Source organism: Pagrus major, chromosome 15 (assembly GCF_040436345.1).
Source record: "Pagrus major chromosome 15, Pma_NU_1.0".
Taxonomy (NCBI): domain Eukaryota; kingdom Metazoa; phylum Chordata; class Actinopteri; order Spariformes; family Sparidae; genus Pagrus; species Pagrus major.
Window position 1 is genome coordinate 16,246,304 of NC_133229.1, and position 16,355 is coordinate 16,262,658.

Consider the following 16,355-nt stretch of genomic DNA (forward strand, 5'->3'; position numbering starts at 1 on the left):
GGTGGAGTTACCCTTCAAAATGTTTCCAATTAAACCTTACCAGAACCACATGTTATGTACAGTATACACACACATTAAAGGTTTATTTCTAGAAATGAATAATAACACCTTCTGAGAAAACACTTTTAAGTATTAAATGGTGCAACACATCAACGGAGGGTGTAACTGAACCTTGACAGCAGAAACAAATGTTAGACTTACTACGGCGTTTGCTCCCAGCTGCCATAGTTGTCTATATTGACGGCTGCCGTGACCCCGCAGATGATGAGAGGCACTCCACCGCTGACTAAATAAAATCTGTGAGGTGACAGAGGGACAGACAGGGAGATTGAGAAAGCACAGGAATGTTAGATGTGGACATGCATCTGTAAATCCTTTATCTCACATCTGGATTACAACAGCACACTGTCAAAATGTGGCTCAGAAATAGTTATAGGACAAAGATAATAACCGCAAGACAGAGCGACAGATAAGATTAGAAACTTGCCGTGAGTAAAGTTCTCAGCTGACCTCAAATAACTCTGACAGCCATCCTTTCCCTGCCTCAAATATTATCATCCTAAAAAAATCAGGAGACCGATCTGTATTTTCTGAGCTTGTCAATGTGTCTGTGATCACGCTCTAGGGGTGCTATGACACCTACAGTTTGTTTTCTTAGCTCCAAACCCAAGTGTAAATTTTACTATGAAAACAAATCTGTTTTCTGTCGATGTAAGCGTGATTAACTTGTCAGCGCTCATTGCTGCAATTTACGGCATCTGCTGTTCCTAACAGCTCTGGAGACGTGAAGAGAAACCTGGATTTGCGGAGAGGGGGGACACTGAATTTACATCCAGTTTTGCTTCCCAAGCACAATTTCTGACAGTTTAGTCTAGTAGAAAGTTCCATTTTGTGGTTATATCTTCATGCCAGTTTGAACCTTTTTCTCATTTCATACAGACTGCAGTTATCTCGATTGACAAACCAACAAACTGCAGCATTTTCAAGAAGGCAGGTGTGCTTTTAATCACCATGTTCTCCTCTTGTCTCATACAAACCATACTAAAGATTTCATAAGCTGTTGCAATACTTGCAATATATTAGTACGGTCGGGCAAGCGCTTGGTGTATCCACTAGAGATAATGTACTTTTTATAAGTATGAATGAGTACAGATACTGATAAAGTTAATGTGGTTGGTTGAAAAGATACTGATACAGATAACAGATAACGTACATTAACGCTTTCTGAAGTGTCGACCCTTTCAAACAAAAGTGGCTCCAACCTTTGTTATGGCGTCAGTGTTGTCAGAACCGTCTGTCCTGTCAGCAGCAGAGCATCCACCAATAACATCAAACACCCAGTGGATTGTTTGAATACAGCTTTCAAATGCACTGTGAGTGAGGAGTGTACTGTCAGAAAATTGACTTGTTTTTATTTATCAATTCATATCATATTCCCCTATTAGCAATACCTTTGTATAGTCACAGTAACAAAGTGAAGCTCATAGTGAAACTGTTTGCTTTGAGAGATTGTCATAGATCTAGTTAACAAGATTTTTTTTGGTTTATGTGGGGAAAACAAAAAAACCTTCAATTTTTTACAAGACAGGATGACTCACAGCTGCACTGCACGTCAGACAGCAGGCTGAAGTTAGTTTGACAATCACCACATCTCTCGGATTGAATGTGAATTGTTACATTTTTGATCAATTGAAAGCTTGACCGACATCTTACACGCTTCAAAAAAGGGTGATGCAGCGGACTGGCGTCACAATCCTAACCCAACCTTGACCACAGACACAAAACAACTATAGACCAATCCCAAATCTCCCCCTTCGTGTTGAAACTGTTAAAAAAGGTGGTTGCGAGCCAACTCACTGCACATCTTTCCAGTAATAACCTTCTTGATGAGTTTCAATCTGTTTTCAGACCCAAACACTCCACCAACTAACTAACCTTTTAATTGCGAGGGACTCTGTCTTCATCTGTCTTGCTGTTACATGACTTAAGTGCCGCTTTTGACAATGCGAACATCCTTATACATCATCTTGAGAATCTCATTGGTCTTAGTGCCAAACTAGTCACTGAGCATAAATTAAGCAAATGTGTGATGTAGCGTAATGTCACAAAGTGACTGAATTAAAGATGGGACTACTGATAAGGTGTTTCAGGAGCAGTGTTTTCTGTGAGAGAGAGCGTCTGTTGGTGCAGACTTTGCATGCACACAAACCCATATAAAACACTGAAGGAAAGGAAAAACGAAAAAGCAAATTATGTCTCCTTTAACACTATTACCTGTGTATTTGTGAGCATAAGAGCTTATGAAAGTGTGCCTTTTACATGTATGTGTATATTTGCCGTATTTACTGACTTGTACAGTATAAAGTATCTCTGGGTGATGTGCACTTGGTAAACAGCTGAACTTGACAGGTGCTTTTAACTAGGTCTAAATCATACCGGAAAAAATGACATGCAGATTTAGGATTTCTGCGATATAAATTGCAATTTGAAAAAATACAGGAATTTCATCCACATAACTTGAAAAGCTCTGTTCCGAAAGAATTAATCATTCTAGAATAATTTTGCAGGGGAGTGCATTTACGACCAAAGTCGGCCCTGCTTTGTTGGATAAATTGATCAGGAATGATTGTGGTGTGGTGTGCATACAGATCCTGCATGTCATTTTCAAGGAACAATCTCCCATGTATTCATGTAACTGTGTATCCATTGAATCTGACTAAATGTGCAACATTAGACAGATGTCTCTTGTAAGTTAGTCATGGAAAAGGTGATAATGTGAGCATTAAGCATGGGCACATTGCAATTTCAATGCAAAAAAAATATATACATCGTGCAGCTCGACTCTTAACTGCACATTTGTCAGTGCATCATCGCCGCTCAGCCTATTGTACGTTCCTTCAGAGCGTTGGTTGTGAGCGTCCTCAGAAATGAAAAATGCACGTCCTCAAAATGCAATTAAACACATGAACAATAAGGGCAGTGTATCAGAATGCGAAGCAATGTCAGCAGCAGACTCTGAACAAATGACGACAACAAGGGCAGAAAGTTTTGAAGAGAAGCTAATAAGTCATTGTTGCTGCTTTCTCTACCATCCTCTTCACATTAACACGACTATAACCCCCTTGTGCATTGCTGCCTTTAGTTATTCTCAAGTAGTCTAAAATTGGAAGGTATTTCAACGTCGCTTTGGGATGATTGTGCCATCATCTGCTGCCTTGTGAATATGCTTTTAATTCTTCAGGTGCACACGAGTACGCAGGGAAGTATCACAGTACACATGAGCCTTAAGGATTCACCACAGAAACAAAGCTAATCCCCAGCAGCTCCCTCCCTGCACTGTCCTTGTCCTCGCTCTCTGCACTGTCACCCACTTTCCTTTATAACACTATGCTATTTCCTCTTCCTTCCTGCTCAATCTCAACCTCTGTCACTGCTCTAACCTTTCCACCACTCCATCTTCCTCCATCTTCATCCCCAGTTTCCTCCCTTCCATCCCTTCTCTCTCTCCCAATCTGTCCTCCGTCACAGAGCGACCGTCCCAAAAATTCAATTACAATCAAGATGTTTGTCTGGTCTGGTCAGCGAGGGGTGGTTGGCTGGTTGGAGGGGAGCCGAAGGTGGGGGTGGGGGGTGGCGGCATTACCAGCCTGTCACTGTCTCTGAGTGGAACGGTTCCCCCGGGGGACTCTCCTTCAACAGAAAGCCATTTACACACCCGTCAGCCAGATAAGCATAAATGAGAAGAACTAGTGGATGTTAAAGCACCCAGCGCGTATAACCCTCATTCCCCTTTATCCCCTGTAGAAAAGCCTGCTTGTGTTTCCTGCAGCTCCTGTGCCCAGGAAACACATGCAAAAGATGTGTGATCAAATTATAGTCTACATGCCTTCCTGTTTTTATGCAAAAAGGTGCTCCATCACATTAAAATTCATGCCAATGCACGCACTCTTTTGTGAACGCACGCACACACAAAGTTTGCACACACACAGAGACTTTTGCTTGCCATTCTATTAAGGGCGGCCTTTAAACTCTAACAAAATGGCTGTGTATGCAGAGTTGTGCTTTTGAGTGAGTTTAGGAACAGCAATCATCTGATATAAATAGACCTTAAAGTGCCTTTCAGCCAGCAGCTACACAGTGCCTCCCCTCCCACCCTTGCTCCTCTGCTTATGCACTGTCCTCCGTTTTGTGGCGATGAACTGCCCTCTCTCTGGACCTGATCCAGGACATACATAGCACAGCTGGGGACAAGTGATGGTCCCCAGATGTGCTGATGACAGATGGTCCCTAGGTGACACGAGGTACAATTACATTTCACTGTGATTGTACTTTATATGATTACATGTGACACATAAAATTAATTGATTGATTGATTAAACTTAGATGTATTGATTCATATAGCTCCAGTGAAGGGCAAAGGTTTAGCCAGTGGGTAAACAACAGGCGTCCACAGCTCACTAATTAACACATCATATCACATTTAATCCATAAAAAAACATTGCATTATTTACAGGACTCGATGTCCTGACAGAATGTTTTCCTCAACCTAACAAACCTACACAAACCACAGCAGTTTCACAACGTTAATAACAGTCCAAAAGTCATAATGACATATTTTTTTGAACTGTTTGTCAGCAAGTTTAATTTGAAAGTCTAGCTGGACGTTGCATATAACATATCATTGCTAACTTGACCGCAGAGCCCTTCACATACAGAAGTGATGCTAGGGGGATAGGTAAACCGTCATTGTTGTAAGTTTAAGTCCACTGACCAAGCTGCTGTATTTGTATCTCATAGTTCATGCATAATCAGCCACTAATACAAGCCATTTCCTTTTCAAAAGCCCAGTCTAAAAATAGCTATTTCAAAACATCCATAACCAGTGAAAAGCAGATCCACTGTATGTAATAAAATATTATTTTGAGTCTCAGACGGCGCTTTCTATGAAGGGAATTTGCTTTTTTGCAATTATCAATGATGACAGCTCGGGAGAAATGCTGGTGGTGACTTTCAACAGATGTTGGAGATTTCACACGAGAAGGGGAAATGTTCTCTCAAAGTGAAGTTTTGCTTTAGATGAAAAATCTGCAGCCATCACATCAGATGACTGTCAGTTAATCGCAGAAACAGAGGCGTGTGAGGTGTGTGGTCCAACACGGCGTAGCAGATTTCTGACAAAGGTCAGTGTGATGGTCTGCTGGATGTGCCATCAGACGCTGCCAGGAGTGGAGGGACAGGCAAAGAGTTAGATGAGGAGGAATTGTGTGCTTGTTGGGAGGAGGGGGGTGCTAGGAGGAGAAATTGATTTGTCTCCAGCTGCTAAGTCTCATTGCATGAGCCTGTCTGACAGGGAGCATTACAGTCAATCACTGTGGATCAACTCGACTGCCGCGCCACACGATCCCATCGCCTGCCCCCAGACAATTTATCTCATTCACAAGCGGTGCATGTTGGGAGAGCCTCGAAAACGTTCCATATTAAAAGCACCCAATCACGCAGGTGTCGGAGGATTTGTTTAGCAAGGGAAGTGCTGCTTATAGGGTGAGGGGATCCTTATCTGGCCCATATCCTCAGTGACTTTGAGATGTGCGGGAATACGTAATTGAGCACATTATAGTTTTAATAATGTCAGACGTGATGCTGCTCACTTATAGATTTTATATAGATATTAGTTTCAGCTGGTACATGGCTGGGATAAATGTCCATGTGAGCGCGACGTGTGTCCTCTAAAATACCCCATAGGAAGCAAATCTAAAAGCAAGTGTGTAAGGTATTCCAGCAGGGTTCATAGCCAGTGCAAGTCTGCATGTTTAAATAATTTTCTTGTGCGGGGTCATTCGCTGTAACAAAATATTTCAAGTTCAGGAATATTCGAGCAACTGAAACGGCACCCTCCTAAACTGAATACAAGATTAAATGACAAACAGGAATTTGTTACAGTTCACCCTCTGTTTGCCTCCGTATCGCCGCTCTCAAACCTTCCCTTAAAAGGATTTCTCGATGAAGCTTCTGGAGCTCAGCTCTGCGGCACGGTCGCAATGTGCAGAAGAGCTCACACAGCACCTTCTCACCGCAGTAGGAAGAGCACCGTATGTGTCCACAGGCTGATCCTCTTAAACGTGCCCGAATGTCGTGAGTAAGCAGAAAAAAAAGGAACAAAATGGAGAGTGAGCAGAAGAGAAATCACAAAAAGCAGAAATTCAATCTGATGTGTGCATCTGAGTGAATGGGAATTAAACGGGTCAAAAGGCTAAATACATTTAGATTTGTGATAAAGCTCTTGGCTCAGCAGCCTCCTGGGTGATTGAGGTAATTAGTAATAGCACTGAGGTGATGCCATAGTAACAGGTTGCTTTAAGTCATTCGCTTATTCGTCCTTCCTCCCCCTCCTCCTCCTCCCCCTGACATTCATCTGTCCTCCATTCTGTTACCTTACAGGGCAGCAGGACGCCTCACACAGAATAACTGAGCCAAAACATTTACTACACACCCAGTTCAGCTATTCAGACACCTTCCTCTAACAAATGCCTGCAAGAGTGTATCTATAGTGCAGAATCTGAGGCTACAAAGTACTTAAATATGACTAAAAATATGAATCATTGTAAGGCGAGAGTATTTGTTCCTAATCTTTTTTATCTGATGTGTCTCCAGCTCAAGTCTGCCTTCATCGACACCACTGGTCGTGTTCCAAATGTGTTCGTTACAACTGATTGTAAAGTTGAGTTTTAGCAACACTACATTATAGATATTTTTCCACATTTATTTTCATACAAACAAATTGTCAAAATTAAAACAATAACTTCTTGCAGTGGCAGAAACTTGACCTTTCAACATTTACCTATTCAATGTAGCTATTGATGTACAAAGACAAGAGCAAAAAGCATCTTCCCCATAGACGACCATATACAGTATTGACAGATTTAAAGACGTCTGTTAAACTGCTGACAGAACATATCCAACTGCAAATAACGTACATTTTTGCTCTTTTAACAATCCATTTTTAATCTGTGGTTATATATTTTTAAACCTATCACAGAGCCTAGGAGAAACACAATTACAGGCAGAGACTGCATGTGCATGTGCAGTGGGCCACACAACGCAGAGGCAAACCCAGAAGCTACAATTTCTTTTTTTTTTTTTTTTTGCTTTATATGCTAAGTGAGCAACTTTGCAAGTGACCGGGTGCCATTTTTATGTCCAGTATTCAGTTTCTATTATATATTCATGCCTTGAGCTAAATATTCAAACCATTCTCCCATTACATTTAGCTATCTAAACTGTTTCTAACTATTTCAACCATTTAACCATTACCCTCAGCCAAGGCTGCCTATGCCGATCAGGCATAACATTATGACCACCTGCCTAATATTGTGAACCTGTCAGTGGTTTTAATGTTGTAGCTGATCGGTGTATGTTGATATGTTTTTTTTTTTGTTATATAATAATTTCTATTTTTCTTACAGTTGAACAATTACAAGTACATCTACATGTGATTGGAAATAACTGGGCCAGAACATTAAAAGACACGAGTAATGGTGATGGCAATGCTTATGGTAATGAGATTAAAACAGCTGCTAGTCTGTACTCTGTATAGTCCCCAATCGCTGATTCATTTAAACTGCTTCAGTTAAACTGTTTTTGAACTTCATGAGAATCCCAAAATAGTTGGACGACCATAACAGCTCAGCAGAGATGGACGGCTTGAATTAGTGTTACTGATGAATAACATTTGCACTGCAGTTACTCCTATTAAGTTAACTGACATCAAAATTGCTATATCAAGGCCTTAGACAGATGTGCGTCAGTCTTATACAACCCTGCTGTCAGCGTTATTGTTGCTAAGCAGCAGTTTGCACCTTGAATGTCACCTCTAACAGTCTGAGCTAAAAAAAAAGCCTCTTTTCAGAAATTCAGAAATTCCACTGATTAAATGGAAATCACTTGACTTTTCTAATCTCTGGCGTTTATCAGCCGAATTTTCACATTAAGCGAGTCATTAACGTTCTAAAACTTCAACTTCTTCCCTCGTGGCGGACAGTGACTCAGATTAAAAAATGTAATTTCTTTACATGATGTGGGAGAGATCCACAAAGGAGAGCCAAGCGGTATAAATAGGAAGACATGACAGCCATGTCACCACAGAGTGAACAAAGCCACAGGCTTGAAAGAATGCAAACTAGCTGTGGATGTCTCTTCAGATAAACAAAGCAATAGCTCATCTGTGTGAAGCTATTGTTGCCCTCTAAAGGAAACATGAGGCTGCACACACGTGAAAGAAATAAATAAGACAACATAAATCAGCAGAGGCACAAGTACATGCGCTCAAATACATGGCTGAGTACACACACCTCTGCGTGATGTATGTAGGTGAGAGAAGGACAAAGTGACCCAGCAAACACACACATGCCTAAATACACACATCACTAATTTCAAGATCACTGCCTCGAGGTTGTTTGCTTCCACGCACCAATCGAGTTAGTGTTTACATCCATGTCTGTCCAGACTAATATACTATATATAGTGAAGACTTTGAGGGAAGTTTTCACTATTTTGACATGTATGATTCCAGTGAGAAACACGCTGCCTCCGCTCAGAGACTATTTTTAAAGAGGAGTACAGAGGACTGATAGAGATTACATGCTGTCACATGCTGCAACGACAATCACCTGAGGCTCAGTATCAGCAAAACCAATCAGCTCGTGGTGGACTACACTGTTTTAAATATGGACGTTGCTGCAAAGGAGCTATAAATCGCAAAACATGGACGCTTCGCACACATCTCCAACCCAGGAGCACAGAAGATCTCTACAATCAGCACAGTTTCGAGGTGGACACCCAAGATCAGTGTCACCACTTCAGTATCCAACCAAATGTGAAATATGCACACAATCTCCCCATCTGTTCCTGAGTCGTAGCACTGAATGACGACCGGAAAAGCGTTTTTGCAGAACATTATGATGTCACTGTAAAGTTGACCTTTGACCTTTTGGCTATAAATGTCATCACTTCATCATTTAATAATTTTTCCAAAAGACATTTGTGTGTAATTTAGCGCATGAATTCTTGGGTCAAGGCCAAAAACATGTTTCATGAGTTCACCGTGACCTTGACCTTTGACCTCAGACCATTAAACTGACCATTTAAATTAGAAGAAATTCCATCAATGCATTCCTGAGATTTCACATTCATGAGAATAGGCTAGATGGACAGACGGACAAGTCAAACCCTATAGGTTGGGAGCAACTGGACTACACTACCTAACTGTAAACAAAGTAGTTAATACTAGCTCTGCCTCAACCAGCTACAACAGTGTGATGCTGCATTGATGCATCAACAACCTGATAAAGTAATACATGTAATAATACATTAGTCACAGTGGCCAAATTTCTGCAAATTGTTTCATGCAGAACTTTTACTTGTAATAGATTATATTTACGTTATTGGATTGGTGCTTCTTCTTTTGCAAAGGATCTGAATGTTTTTTTTCCACTTTGTGATGATAAATACAAGCTGGAACAGGAGCAGCCTGTTATATGACTTCTACCTACATCTGACCGTCTCAGTCAGGTCATGTACTGTCAAAAAAAATCAAATAAGAAAGCAAATAATTGTGCAGTGGAGCAGTCCTTGCCCTCTGATGATGCACGAGCAGCAATAACAGTGCAGCAAAGATCAAAAACACACAGGCACAAAAACACATATGCACACATACACAGTGTACTTCTCCATCTAGAGGCATTCAGGGTTGAGGAGGGTTGCAAGGTTTTGTGCTTACCTCAACAGGGGCTGGTTAGGGGGCGGAGGCGGGTCACCATCTTGGCTCTGCGGAGGCTTCTTGGTCACCTGTTTATAAATGTTCCTGGCCGTCACCCCGAGCCACAGCATGGTCGACAGGGACGAGTAGTGCAGCACGACCCCGACCTGATACAGGGTGATAGAGGGTACATCAAGTTATATATCTGACTTTTGTGAACTTTTGCTTATATATATGCTGTACAGTACGCTTCTGTGAAAAATGTCAGACTTGATTATATTCCTGTAAGTCAAAGTAAAGATGTTCAGGGGGTTAGAGCTGTCTCTCCTCGCTCAAAAACATCATCAATGTCACTCCAAGGATGTCTCCATAGACGTTTTCCTTCAAGACCTGCCTGCTTTGTCTTATCCATCAGTAAAAGACAATAATACAAGAATAGAAAGACAGGTTCAAAAAGTGCTATTGAATCATCAAGGTTGTTTGGGATAAGAGCATTATGGTGAGGTTATACTGAGCAGCTCCTTATCAGTTGAGTTAGAGGACACGAGGTGTACACTGTGAATAATAAATCTGAATATAAATGATAGTCACGTTGACAACTATCAGCGCGTGATTGTTTTCCAAAACGCACTGTACACATATCTGCGCTCGTCCTCCTTTTAATATTCATGAATCATGTTTGAATGGGGGAGCTGATCTAACTTTGTTTAAAGGCTTTGCCAGCTCATGGAAAGAGTGGAGAGATGAGAGAGAGAGAGGAGGGAGAAAATTAAAATGCACTAAGCCTTTTCTCCACCCAGTAAGTCTGTTCATGATGTACTGACAACCTGAGATACCCAATCAAACGGCTTCTCTGCAGCCTGATAGGCCCAGGGACTGAAGCTAGTGTACCACAGTCCAGATGCTAATTGGAAGTGTCCTTGAGCTGGTTATAGAGCACGGAGCGGGATGGTGAAGTCAATCAGTGGCGCGGAGTCGGCACACTTCATTAGTGCCGAGAGCAGACAGACAGGATGTGTGTTTGTAGTATGGTATTAAGGACAGAGGAAGAACAGAAATGTAATGATTGAGGGGCACACATTAATCATAAGTGGCTGATTTTACAGTTTCTACTTCCAAACCAACAAAAATACAACAATACAGCCATGTTGTCCATATGGTGGTTTTTCAAAACACCAGTCTGCACGTTAATTGTAATGCATATACAGTACTAATATCTATCTGACTGTAAATGAACCTTTGAAGTGTGTTCAAGTCTGGACCATAAACAGTATGCAGCCATTTAGGGCCACAACCAACAGGAGGGGCCACACAATGTGTGTGACAGCTTGCTCTGCACTTTTTACAGTGTTAATTGGCTCGCTAACGTCAAGATCTCAGTGTGTAGCCATGGTAACCCAGCAGAATTCTTGGTAGCGTTGAGTCACCTGCCGGGTCAACGTTTTGTTGTTCTGTAGCAGTGCCATCATGTTGAGTCTGCTTGTAATCTCCATTTGAAACTTATTTTGATGAACCAAGTAACATTACACAAATGGCTCTCAAGAGGAAATTTAGGCAGGCTCTTGAGGGTGAAAGAAGGGAAAATTGGAAATGGAAAAAAGGACACAGCATAAAGGTATGAGATTGCTAGTTGAATCTGATTGGATGACTCTGGTATTGAAGGGGCGCTATGTAGTTCGGGGGAAGAAACTTTAATCAGAAGAGAAAGATCTTCATTGATTGATTTGTTTTATAACTAAATAAACAAAATCTCTTCGTTCTAATGACTGAATAAACAATCTAATTTACCTTAAAGGACAACACAATTTCATACTGTTGTACATTTTACATTTACATTTTATGTGTGGCGGACCCTGCCACCTTTCTACCTTCAAACAGTGTTCTGGGGACCTTGTTTTCCTCTGAGAACAGCTAGCTTTGCTTGTTAATTCGCTACAAGTGTTTTCTACCAACATACATTTGTTTTGATTTATTATTTGAATACATAACAAACAAATTGCCCCAAATTGTTTTATCCTTTTCTTTATAGCTAGGTTAAATTGTATTTTTTTAATCATATTTGGACATACTGAACATATTTGGATATTGGCAAATTTGTGTAAAATTGCATGTTTTGTGGTCCATAAATATGCCGGGGAGATACAATTAACATACCTATGTAATGTCTTCCAGCCTGTATTTAAAAATGAATAATAATCTAATGTGTAATCTTTTAATGGGCATTATTGCAACATTTTAAAGCAACCTCTGTGGCAATGCGGCCGTCTGTGTCGAATTCATTTGTCCATCTCTTTCAGTGTGTGTGTGAATAGGTGGTGAGTGTTTTGGAGGCACAAACAAAATCTAGTTTAAGGCCAGCAAAGAAAGAGCCGGCCCTGGTGTAAGTACATTTTCCATGTCTAACAGTATCATCTTGTGCTGAAGAGTAGAATAGTGTCACCTGTTTCGTGTAAATAGCCATGATTGCTTATTTCTTGTGTGCACCTTGAGGTGAGGATTAAATCATCAAAGATCCACAACAGAGGGTTAGTGACATAGTTTATAAGTATGATATTGCAAAGATTTTTCGTAGATACAATCCTGGAAGTGTTGGATATGTATGGATCTGTTCTGATGAAATATTGTACAAAATGTTGTGCAAGTTGCTCGGTCACAATACAGGGACTCGCGATATGAGTTGTCTTTATCAATCAAAATGTACTTTGAGTCAGGTTTTGGACATCCTCAATCATGCGCCCTCAGAGGCAGCTTGCAACAATGCAATTATCCATCAGGTTGAAAGAATGCCATTCTAAGTTACTGTGACAGTGGTGGGAGAAACTAGCAATTCACCAGCTGACATTTTTGTTTTTTGCTGGACCAGAATGTGATATGTCAAGATGAAAATCATAGTTTGATTAACACCATCCTCCTGTCCACTACCACCACCTTACCTGTAACAACAACTCTGCATGAGACCACAGATTGTCATCACAACTCCACTACAAAATCTCATGATGGGCACCCACAGTATCTCAGACTAGTGAGCAGCCAAACAATGACACCAAAGACAAAAATCACATCATCTACTAACAACAAATGAGTAATCCAACAAGAGCAGCACCCTGCCATCACAGGCAGGTAAACCAAAATGCTCGTCAGACACAGGTATCACCAGAAAATCCACCTCATTGGTCAAATCATATGTTTCCTCTCAGGTGTGTCAGAATCTTTTCCTGGTGTAGGTGAGCCAAGCATCTGACTTTGACACTGGAGACCACTCTTGCTCCTAACCTTAGTTAAAAATATATATGTAATATTTCTGCATTAAAGTGTCTAAAAACGACTCACCTAGACCTTTCTTTGATATTTTGTTGAGGTGTGTACTTACATTATCCGACATTCCCAAACATGGACAAAGCCAAAGTGATTTTACTCAAGTTAAGGGGGTGTTTTATCTGGTCGCCTGTTGCTATAACTTCCGTGGAAACATAAGATTATACATCAGACAGTGAGGAACGTGGTGTAACAAGAATAAAACTTAAAAACTTTACCTCATCTTTTAACATTTTCATCTGCAATGTCATTGTCAGTTAACAATAAAAACAACAACTAACATGGTCCCAAGCTACTTCAGATTTTCCATCAAGTCTGTCAAACAATTACACACAGTTTTCATGAGACTGCTAACGGAATATAATTTAAGCACCTGACAAAAATGTGGGATTAAATGAGTGAAGTCTGTTTAGATAAGACCTATAATTAATCATCGGATAGATAGGTGGATTAGGAAAGTCTGCAAACACAGTCGTATCTTGATATTTTAGTATTCATAGTTGCTGTGCGCTTTCACCTCATGTGACTTTGTTGATATAAAATCTGGGTAAATACATAATTTCAGTCGGTGATCGGATCAGTGAGCAGCGCAGCGATTGCACAGTTAACAAAACAGGAGCTGGAAACGGCCCCAGAAAACCTGATCAATGCGTCCACATTAAAAAGCCACAGCTCCTGTCACCTAAAACGCCGTCTTTCATCAAATCAGATGGGTGTCAGTGTCGCATCAATAAATGAAACTGCACACCCATAAAAAAGTAGTTTGATAAAGACTCAGGAAATTGTGACAGCCGAAAAGTAGTTCTCTCCATTCTGTATACGAGTGAGGTCACGGAAACAAAAGGCAGAAGAACAAGCTAAAGTTAGGACTTGGTGACCCTGTGTCTATGTGTAGCACCAACACACAGTCTTTACAGCCTTAAATCCCACATATCACAGCATACAGTCAGCTTGTTAGCGATAGTTAGCTAGTTAGCTTTGCAGTTTCAGGTAAGTGCAATTTCATGGTCCATATGTGTAAGATAGCCAAAGACAGAAGACAGAGACAAGACTAAGATGTCATGTTTCATACACGTAGCAAGTTAATTCAAAGCCCTGAAAGGCAAATTCAACTTGAGTGCTCACAGACATACTGCGCTGTACTCTACTTTACTAACAAGGTTCAATTTCAGTTCTAACAGTTAAATAGCGCTCTTAGGATTATGAAGAGGCAGAAGCAGGTGACAGGTCATTTCTGTCATTTGAAACAGTCTTTTTGGCAGTTAAGATCATTTATCATTAAGCTGTAGGAGCACAAAATCATTTTAATAGATTTTTTTTTATCACAAATTCCATGCACAGCTGGTCACTTCTTTTCATAACTAAAGGAGACCTGTTATACTTTTTCAATTTTTTATATGTTCCTGTGCATGTAAAAGATCTTGAAAGTTAAAACTGTCAAAGTCCGCACCAACAGAAGCTCCTTTCCCCCACAGAAAACCCTGCTCCTGAAACACCTCGTTAGTAGTCTCGCCATTAATTCTGTGACATCACTTTATGCAAACATGTCAGACATTTTGCCTTATTTCTGCCTCAGGGCTAGTTTGGCACGTAAGGACTGATTTAGCACAGCTGCTCTGTTTTTGTGAGCAGTGCTGGGTCAGGCATGTGTGAGCTGACCAATCAGAGGTGACTGGAGGGGAGGCCACAAAGAGACAGGAACTAAAACAGAGTGTTTCAGACAGAGGGGGAATACAGTGTTGCTGCACTGGACAGTATGAGACAACTCATTGGATTTTTGAGCACTAAAGCATGTAAACCTATTCTAGTGGTAACCCAAAATAAAATTATGAACCTGAAAATGAGCATTATATGCCACCTTTAATACAAGAGACTAATTTTTATCATTATGAGCAATATTCTTAAATATTTAACATAAATGAATGTGAGCCCTTTTATTAACTAAAAGCAGGAACTATCACATAAATAAATCATTTGCACAGATGGAAAGAGAAAAAATGTGCTGGCTACAGAGAGTGGGAACTGGCAGCTGCACCTAAAGGTGTGCATTAGCTTATGGAGACATTATGCGCACTCTGGTTCTGTCATTAATTATTCGTGACAGTTTGGTAGAGATCCAAAAAGCACAACACAGTCAGTCCAGCATTTTTCAATATTTATGGGTCACCACGTCAAGTCTCCTCAGCTTTTTGCCTTCATGTCTAAAGTCAAGCCATCAAGTTTCACAGCAGATAAGTCGAAGTCAAGTGTTAACATTATAGAATTCAACAGCACCACAAACTACATCCTCCAAAATGACAACATTCATGAAGGCAGGATTTCTTGCAGGGCTACTGTATTAGCCTGCATTAGTTTTAGCTAGCGTATGAGTCTGTTCAAACCTGATATTAACATGCTTCCTGAGTGATCCGATCACAAGTGGACAGCTCCAAGTACACTTGTGAACACCCACAAGATCCACTGAGGATACACATCACTCAAACCACATTTGGAGGCGGTCTAGGCCGCATGTGACCACATTCTTTTAGTGTGGACACACGCGTCCTGGGCCACATTGAAGGACCGCCTACTTAACTGACTTCCTCCGTGAAACAGATGTTTGTGGACACACTGTCTGTTTCAATTAAGCACTGAACTAAGTCCCTAACAAATTGCATGATTTAAAAATGTATTGCATGAGAATAAACTTAACAAACTTTGCAAGGCAGTGAAATTCTAAATCATTCAAGCCTTCCCAAAAATTCGGCATCATATGCAATGCATTAAAGTGTCAGTTTGTTGTGGCACCACTGTACAAGCCTGTCTTAACTCCCAACAGCTGTTGGAACACACTATTTCAACTGATTTCATCATTTACACTAAATATACCAAAGAAGACAACATTTTATTGATGGTAAACGTACAAATGTACAAATACATAATCAGAAACAATAACCGATAAGACAACTTCTGAGATGCACATCAAGAAAGTCCCCAGACTCCCCTGAAATAATGCTCAATTTTGTGAGTTATGTAGCTCAAAGAAGCTTTACAAACTTTATGAAATGCTGTCCACAACAAATTGTTAAGTATTTGGACCTTCTTGTTGATTCAGCAAACAATGTATATGAAAATTTTTTTATTTTGTGTGTAAAAAAAGTCATAAATGGACTTGCATGTCTATAGCGCTTTTCCGGTCTACTGACCGCTCAAAGCACTTGTCACATTCATCCATTCACACACACATTCATACACTGATGGCAGAGGCTGCCATGCAAGGTGCCAACTGCTCATCAGGAGCAATTTG

At 40.6% G+C, this 16,355-nt stretch overlaps 1 protein-coding gene across 1 annotated transcript in view; it reads right to left on the bottom strand.

Annotated features, from left to right (window-relative positions):
* adgra1b (adhesion G protein-coupled receptor A1b) overlaps window positions 1-16,355 on the bottom strand; it is a 175,473-nt gene that overhangs the window by 3,588 nt on the left and 155,530 nt on the right. Inside the window, exons 17-18 of the mRNA XM_073481241.1 lie at window positions 9,776-9,921; window positions 202-297 (exon numbers count right to left, since the gene is read on the bottom strand). Of these exons, the coding sequence (XP_073337342.1) occupies window positions 202-297; window positions 9,776-9,921 (242 nt within the window). The remainder of the gene's footprint in view (window positions 1-201; window positions 298-9,775; window positions 9,922-16,355) is intronic.